At 36.3% G+C, this 8133-nt stretch overlaps 1 protein-coding gene across 1 annotated transcript; it reads left to right on the forward strand.

The window, feature by feature from the left end:
* The first annotated feature begins 497 nt into the window (after positions 1-497).
* LOC145068754 (TIP41-like protein) lies at positions 498-2638 on the forward strand. Its single transcript, XM_079015753.1, has 5 exons — positions 498-977; positions 1069-1356; positions 1444-1729; positions 1855-1977; positions 2067-2638. Exons 1-5 carry the CDS (start codon positions 654-656, stop codon positions 2180-2182), a joined length of 1137 nt encoding a protein of 378 aa, XP_078871879.1. The 5' UTR covers positions 498-653; the 3' UTR covers positions 2183-2638.
* The last annotated feature ends 5495 nt before the right edge of the window (positions 2639-8133 follow it).

Raw genomic sequence — 8133 nt, forward strand, 5'->3', positions numbered from 1 at the left:
AAGGCGTGGCGACACAGTCCAACAACAGCAGAAACGGAAGCGGCGACGTGGGGCCCACCTGCCTTCCATTCTCCCGCCTCTTCAACTCACGAACCCCTGTAACAACGGCCGTACAACCATAAAAACGGGACTGTGGGTCCCATCCTCCATCCCCACTTTATTTTTTATCACGTATTTGATCAACTAATTTTACGGATTTAATATATAAACATTTTTCCAATGAATATTTATTATCATAATTTCTTTTAGAAAGATTAGTTTTAAAATAATTATAGGGTTTGGTTATCTCACATGCAAGTAGGGTGAGTATTGACATAGTGGGGTCCAACTACAGCACCCACCCGACCCGTATATCCAATGAACATTAACCTGCATACAATACCCTTGGCAAAAGCAAAAGAGGGAAAAGAACCCCTTGTTCCCCCACTTGCTTCTGTAGGCGCGTGTCATTCACTCTTCCCACCACTACTCTTCTCCATATTTATATATCCCCAACACTTCACACCGTTTCCTACTCCATTAAATATCTCTGCATCTTCTCCCTATCCAAATAGCGACCGACGGCGTGAAACTCATAATTAGACCCTTTTAAGTAGCAGGGATTTCTTTGCTGTAATCAGGTGGTGACTTATTTGTGATAGTGAAAATCTGCCATGGCGCAAGAGTTGGCTGACGGTGAGTTTTGGCTACCACCGGAGTTTCTCAACGACGAGGACATACTCATGGACTTCATTCCTGGAAAACCCAACCCTGCAACCCCCACCGGCGTTTTGAACAAGGGCTCTTACAGTTTCGGGTCGTACGGGCCTAACTCGGATCTGAGTTCTCCGGTGGAGTCTGTAATGGGCTCTACTGAGACGGAGAGTGATGAAGAAGATTACCTGAACTGTTTGTCCCAAAAGTTCGCTAAAACTACTCTACAAGATGATTTCCGGAAAGCAGATGCCAATTTCAACTACGAAAACAACCACTCTAAGGTATCGTTTTCAACCCTTTTTTGGGTGTTTTTGTTATTATATTCTCTTAAATCGTAATTTCTAATTTGGGGATTTCTTTTTGTGCAAATAGGCCACTAGGGTTATGGCGGGTTCGCCGCAATCAACACTGTGCGGTTGTAAAATGAGTTCAAGCAGGGGTAGCCCTAATTGTCCTTCACCGCCGGCCACGGCGGCGCTTAACCGCAACGAGGCTTCATGGGATCTTTTGTACGCTGCTGCCGGCGAAGTAGCTCGGATGAGGATGGTTGAAGAAGCTGCTTCCCGTTACTATAACCAAAACAAAAATTACATGGCTCAACAAGCACCTCGAAGAACATCAAGCCCTAACCTCAACTATCAACAACTTCAAGTTGCTCAAGTCAGTATCCAATATCCCTTTTATTTCGTACTCATTGTTATATTCCCATTTCTTCTAAATTCTGATGGTTTTTGTTCCTTTATGTAGTTTCAGCAGTTGAAGCAGCAACAAATGGCGAAGCAACATCAGTATCTGCAATTGATGCAACAGAACAGAACTAGGAATGACTCTGTAAACGGCCGGCCGGTGGCTCCGCCGGCGTCTGCGTGGCCTACGCCTCAACAATCCCAGCAGCAGCCACAGCAACGACCACCTGGGTCGGGTATGCGGGCTGTGTTCCTCGGAAACCTTACCACCAAGCGAGAATCCACCGGTACTGGTGTTTTCTTGCCTCGCCAAATTGGAGCTCCAACTGAGCCTCTCAAGAAACGAGGTCTAATTTCACTTACTTCATTTGTTTTTTTCCACTAATCTTTTTTCGATTTTATTAAATGATAATTTTAATTTGAATTACTGGATCTGACTTCTTTTTGGTATTATTTGGTTTGATTTTTTCAGGATGTTCGACAGTTCTGCTTCCCGATAGAGTTGTTCAGGCACTGAACTTGAACTTGGAAGCCATGGAAGCCGAGTCTAAGCTTCAGTCTCGTTGCAATGGAGGACCTCTTGCTTCTGACTACGGTAACTTTCGCACTCCACTTTTTTGTATTTAATATCTCCTGTTTTCATATTTGTAAATTCAAGTTTCTTAAATCTGTTTCTTGTTTCAGACGCCGAGATGATGTACCGGAGTAGCGTTATGATGGCCCAACAGCGGAGAAACACCCACCGTCAACAACCGGCATCAAAGGCGGAGTTCCGGCTACCTCAAGAATGGACCTATTGAAGAATCCAAATAGTAGTTTTAGCAAAAAAAAATAGTATAATATATAGTATAGAAGATGATTTTAAGAATGGGATTTGTTTTGTTTTTTAGTGTTTGAACGAATGAATCAAAAGGAGGGATGATGAATAAAGAAAGTGTTGGTGGGTGGGGTGATAGGAGAAGCAAAAATGCTCCGTTTTGGGTTAGAAAGGAGGGTTTTGTTTATTTTAAGAATAAGGTGATCAAGGTTTAGATTTAGTAGAAGGTGAAAGAAAGTCAAGCACAATGTACAAGTTTTTAATCCATGAGGTGGGTCGGGTCGGGTCGTGTTCTGGTTAATGTCTTTGGATGCTAGCCATCAACTTGGTGATATTTTATTTTGTTTTGGACACGAAAGTTTGTAGGAATGACAATTCCAACCCAGTATTTGGTAAAAAACTGGGCAAGTTATAATAAAAGTAACTATTAATTTTTATAGCTTTTGTTTTGTTCAATGAATGTTGATTATTATGTAATAAATTGAATTATAAATGAGTTGATACGACTATGGTTGATGCATCTATAAATTTTATCATTGGTATATTATTAAATGAAGTGGATACAAAGACAATAAAATTCAACGACGTTGTCATTAGAATATTGCGGCAGAAAAAGACCAGTAAAATTTATTGAACGTAAAAAATTAAACTATTAAAATTTTAATGCGACATTTTTAGAATTGTAGAAAATATCAAAATAAAGTGTCACCTTGATACTTAACAAGTAATGCACCAAATTTGAGATTTGAGATTTGAGATAAGAGAGAGGGAAACTTTGTTTTGTAGAAAACTGAAAAGTGGTGGTTTTTGTCGGGTATATAAGAATTTGAAAGGGTGAAAAGAACCCTAAACCGGTGCGTTTTGAATTGTAGCAAACTTCTTCTCCTGTTTGTTCAACAACCGAATCTACTTACCTTACGTTTTTCTTAATTATTTGTATGACGATAATTATCATTAGTCTACTGTTTTTTTAATATTAATTACTTATCGATTTTATTTGGTTGTTGAGAATAATTTGTTTGTATATAATCAGTAACCATGTGTCTTCTATTAAGTTTTTTGGGTTGGCATTTTGGATTGATTTCTTTTTTTTTGTTTGTTTGAAAAAATTACTAAATTTCTATCCAAACAAACTTTTTCTTTTCAATTCGAGTTTTTTTTTCTTAAAACCTTAAATGTAAAAGTTTTTACAAATTTGTTGTATATCTAAAGACTAGTCGGTAGAATAACTAAAAAAAGAGATGGTAGCTATTAAAATATAACGTTTGAAAAAAAATAACTAAACATATAAAAAAACATCGAAATGTAAGCTAGTGAATAAATGTAAAATGATATCAAATAATATGTAAATGAATAATTCAATAATATATAAATATGAATACAGGTATGTTAGTTGAGATTTTTTTTTAATAAACTAAAGTCTGTAAAAATATAAAAAATAATTACAAAATAAAGTGATAAAATGAAATAACATTGAACTAGAAAGAATTAGACGGACAAAATCAAAAGGTAAGTTGATAACTTAATATATGCTCAACGATTATTGAAAAAAAAAAAAAAAAACTATATTTTCACTCGTTTTGAATTGTGACAAGTTCTCATTGTAATAATAATTAGCTATAAAAGGATTTTCGTTGGAGTTGCTCTTAATCAATTTGAACATATTTTGTTAGAACAAATTTTATTAAGATAGCAAGAAGATAGACAGAACAAACAAATAACATCAAGTAATAACAAATTTATAATCCTGCAACCAACGTATCCAATTACATCCATAATATTCTCAAAATCTAAGCTCTCGTAATCCAAGTTTTCTCAAAATCCCTAATCTCACTCTAAGGTTATAATATACTGTCTTTCTTTACATAAAAAAAAAGACATGAATAACACTTAAAGCATATCCAATAACTAATATATGTTATAATTAAAAAAAAATTATCATCTTATATTGGGTTAATGTCATAAAACCCTCAAGTTTTCAGGGTTTTATCGGTTTTGTCTAAAGTTGAATTTTATGTCCGTTTTTACCCTAACATTTTCGAAAAAATGTTCGGTTTTATCCCTTTACCGGTGATAACAGGTTTTCCTTACCATTATATTAAATTCGTAAAAAAACCTTAAGTTTACATTTTTTTTTTTGCGTTTTTACCCTTAAGTTTAGAATTTTTTTTTATACTTTTACCCTAACTATTTTTTCATAATATACGTATTCATTCAGAAAAATCGTATTTATATACGAAAAAATGTTTAATTAAATATTATATTTATATTTTTTTAATGTTATATATATATATATATATATATATATATATATATATATATATATATATATATATATATATATATATATGTTTGTGTGTGTGTGTTTGCAAAATTATACCATTTAAAAAGATAAATAATATTTTTAGAATTATGAATACGTGTTTTATAAATATAGTTTTTAGAAGTGTAAATAAATATTTTTACATTTTTATATATTAATATGTATCTATACTTCTAAAAATATATTTATACTTAAAAAAAACATATATCAAAATATATATTTACACTTCTAAAAATACATGTATATACTTATATAAACATGTTTATGATTCAACAAGTGTTTTTTTATTGATATATATATATATATATATATATATATATATATATATATATATATATATATATATATATATATATATATTTTAAATACATAAAATGTAACGTCCCAAAGTTTAAGACTAAAAAATTCTTTTAATAAAACATTACTTTAAGCAAATTCATCATTTCAAAACATAACAGAGTATTAGTTTCCAAAATACATGCTCGTTATCAGAGAAAACATTCCCAGACTGTCTAATCTATGGTGTGTGTCATGCAATCACCCCGAGCTCTTCCCTCCGCTACCGGAAGTACCTGAAACCAAAACTGAAAACCGTAAGCACGAAGCTTAGTGAGTTCCCCACCCTACCACATACCATGCATAACCACATACTGCACATACTGGGCCACACCCGCTATTATGGACCTTGCCCTCTACCTCGGGCCTCGCCCGCTACAACGGCCCCGCCGCTCCAGGCCCCGCCTGGCTTCAAGCCCCGCTCGGATACAGATCTGTTTCACTTAGGCCTCGCCTGTCACAGGGCCTCGCCCACTAACATATAATAGCACATAAACATATCACATCACATCACATAAGCTAAACACATGCTAACGGATCTTGTCCTAAGGCCTCGCCTATCTCTGGCCCCGCCCTTGTCCTGCTACTGATGAGTCATGAAACCCCGTCCATACTCCTGCTGATAGTGAGGTACGGGCCCAGCCCAACCTCACTTCTTCCCTAACTTGGGCCTCGCCCCTGATCTGCTGCTACTGAGATGTGGAACACCATCCACACTCTGCTATTGGTGAGATACGGGACCTCGCCCACACTCACCTCCCTACCAGGCACATACAAGTATCACACATACAACAAGTATAAACTATCACATAAACCATTCCTTGGGCACCCGCCCTCTATCATTGGACCTCGTCCCGAATATCATACTAGCATACTGTGCCTAGGGCTAACCCCCGAGTCTTATACTCATAATTACATGGGCCGACATTGTGGCCGTAGACCCATTCATACAAAGGGAAACTCACCTGCACTAGCTGAACTTGCTGATGATCCCACTAGCCGCTGCCCGACAACTCTCTGAACTCCTGCTCCACCCGCTCCCTGAGCTACCAATAACAATGCAACACTGAGTCTAACTGACCCCGAAAGACTACCAAGTCAACTCTGGTCAAAGTCAAAGTCCTGGTCAAAGTCAACCTCCCAGGTCAACCCTACTCGTCGAGTCATCCTATTGACTCGCCGAGTTCATATGTTCAGATTCCTTCTATTCGCGACTCGACTCGCCGAGTCAGTCCATGACTCGCCGAGTCTACCGATTACCAAGTCCTGACCTGTCCAACTCACCGAGTCTCCATTCGACTCACTGATTCGAGTCTCAACTCGAAGGGTTTGGGGTTTCGCAACCTGACTCACCGAGTCCAAGAACAGACTCGCCGAGTCCAAGACAACCTTCAACAGATTCGTCGAGTTGTTCTTCCAACTCGCCGAGTTCCTGCCCAACTTCATCTGACTCGACGAGCTGTTCATCCCACTCGTTGAGTTCCTCCAAATCTTCATGCTACTCGCCGAGTCCACTCAAAGGACTATCCGAGTCCATTCAGACCTCCATACATGCAGAGGACTTTTGAGTCATGCATGGACTCCAAACTGTAGATCTACCCTTCCCAAGCCTATTCCTCACATAAAGTTGCAAACTTTACGTATAGAGAAGGAGATATAGGCAAAATACACCACAAACTAGGGTTTAAGGCAAGGAGGCTCCATAATCAACTCAAGGGCTGCTACTTTATGCTTCTCAAGACCATAATATGCTTAGATCTGAAGTAGCAACTTCAGATCTGGCTTCTAACTCGAAATAATAACATTATGGCTAAAAAGCCCCAACAACCACACATAGATCTAGGTGCAAAAAGGGTCCGGGAACTAGTTTATTACCTCCAAATGCTCAGAATGAACTCACAATCCCAGATCTATAGTCCCTTCTTGCTCCTCCAAGTTCCTTCTTCCTTCTCCAAGCTTTAATGCACCTTCCAAGGCAACAAATGGCTCAAATAGAGGATATGGCGGCTAGGGTTTAATGTTCTGGGTGAAAGAGGCAGTAAAGGAACCCTGGGGAAGAGAATGAGGCGCTTAAATAGGCTCCAAGTCCCGAATTTAGGGTTTTCTCCGCACAGACCAGACTCGCCGAGTCCACTTGGCCGACTCGCCGAGTTGGTCACTTACACCTCGACCCGGATCCCACTCGGACTCGCCGAGTTCCTCCTTGGACTCGCCGAGTCTCCTTTAAAATTATGGTTTTCTTTCCTTTCTTGGCCTTCCCGATTTTGGGTGTTACATAAAATTATGTACTTGTAGTTCTACAAACATATTAATTTGTGTTTTTTTACATCTTAAATGGTTTATCCTAGAAAAAAACCCATACACACACACACACACACACACATATATATATATATATATATATATATATATATATATGAAGAAATAACATTAAAAAAATATAAATACAATATTTAATTAAATCTTTTTCGTATATAAATATAATTTTTCTGCATGAACACATATAATATGAAAAAAAAATACAAAGGGTAAAAATGTTAAAAAATATAAACTTAAGGGTAAAAAGGTAAAACACTACAAACGTAAGGTTTTTTTTGCGAAATTAATATAATGGTAACATGTTATCACCGGTATAATGGTAAAACCGAACCTTCTTTTGAAAATGTTAGGGTAAAAACAGACATAAAATTGAACTTTGGGCAAAACTGACAAAACCCTAAAAATTTGAGGGTTTTTATAACATTAGCCCTCTTATATTTCACTAACTTTAATCCTTTATTAAAACAATTTATCCAATTGTCTCTCTCATAAACATGTATTTTTTTTATTATAAATTTAACTAATTTGTTGTCATCTATATAAAATATTCTGTAACACCCTCTTATTTAACTTATGATTTTTTAAACATACACAATATTTAAAACATAAAATACTTTAGTAAAAATATTATTAAACATTAATATTTAACCCATAAATATGACTACGTGTCCAATTAAAAACTCTTATTCTTATTATTAACCCATAAATATGACTGGGTAACACTTTTACAAAATAAGTAAATAACACTGTCTTTTAATATTGATACCTACATAACAACAAATCACTTAAACAACCAAACATACCAACAGTCCAACACATAGCATAAAAATCACTTTATGATGATCTTTCTATGCGTTCTATAATATGAGAGCAAGAAACTAGCATAACCGATCATTATAAGAACTAGGAACACAAACATCACCATTAACTTACCTGAGATACGTTGTGGATAACAA

This window comes from Lactuca serriola, chromosome 8 (assembly GCF_051521515.1).
Source record: "Lactuca serriola cultivar US96UC23 chromosome 8, Lser_US96UC23_V15, whole genome shotgun sequence".
Taxonomy (NCBI): domain Eukaryota; kingdom Viridiplantae; phylum Streptophyta; class Magnoliopsida; order Asterales; family Asteraceae; genus Lactuca; species Lactuca serriola.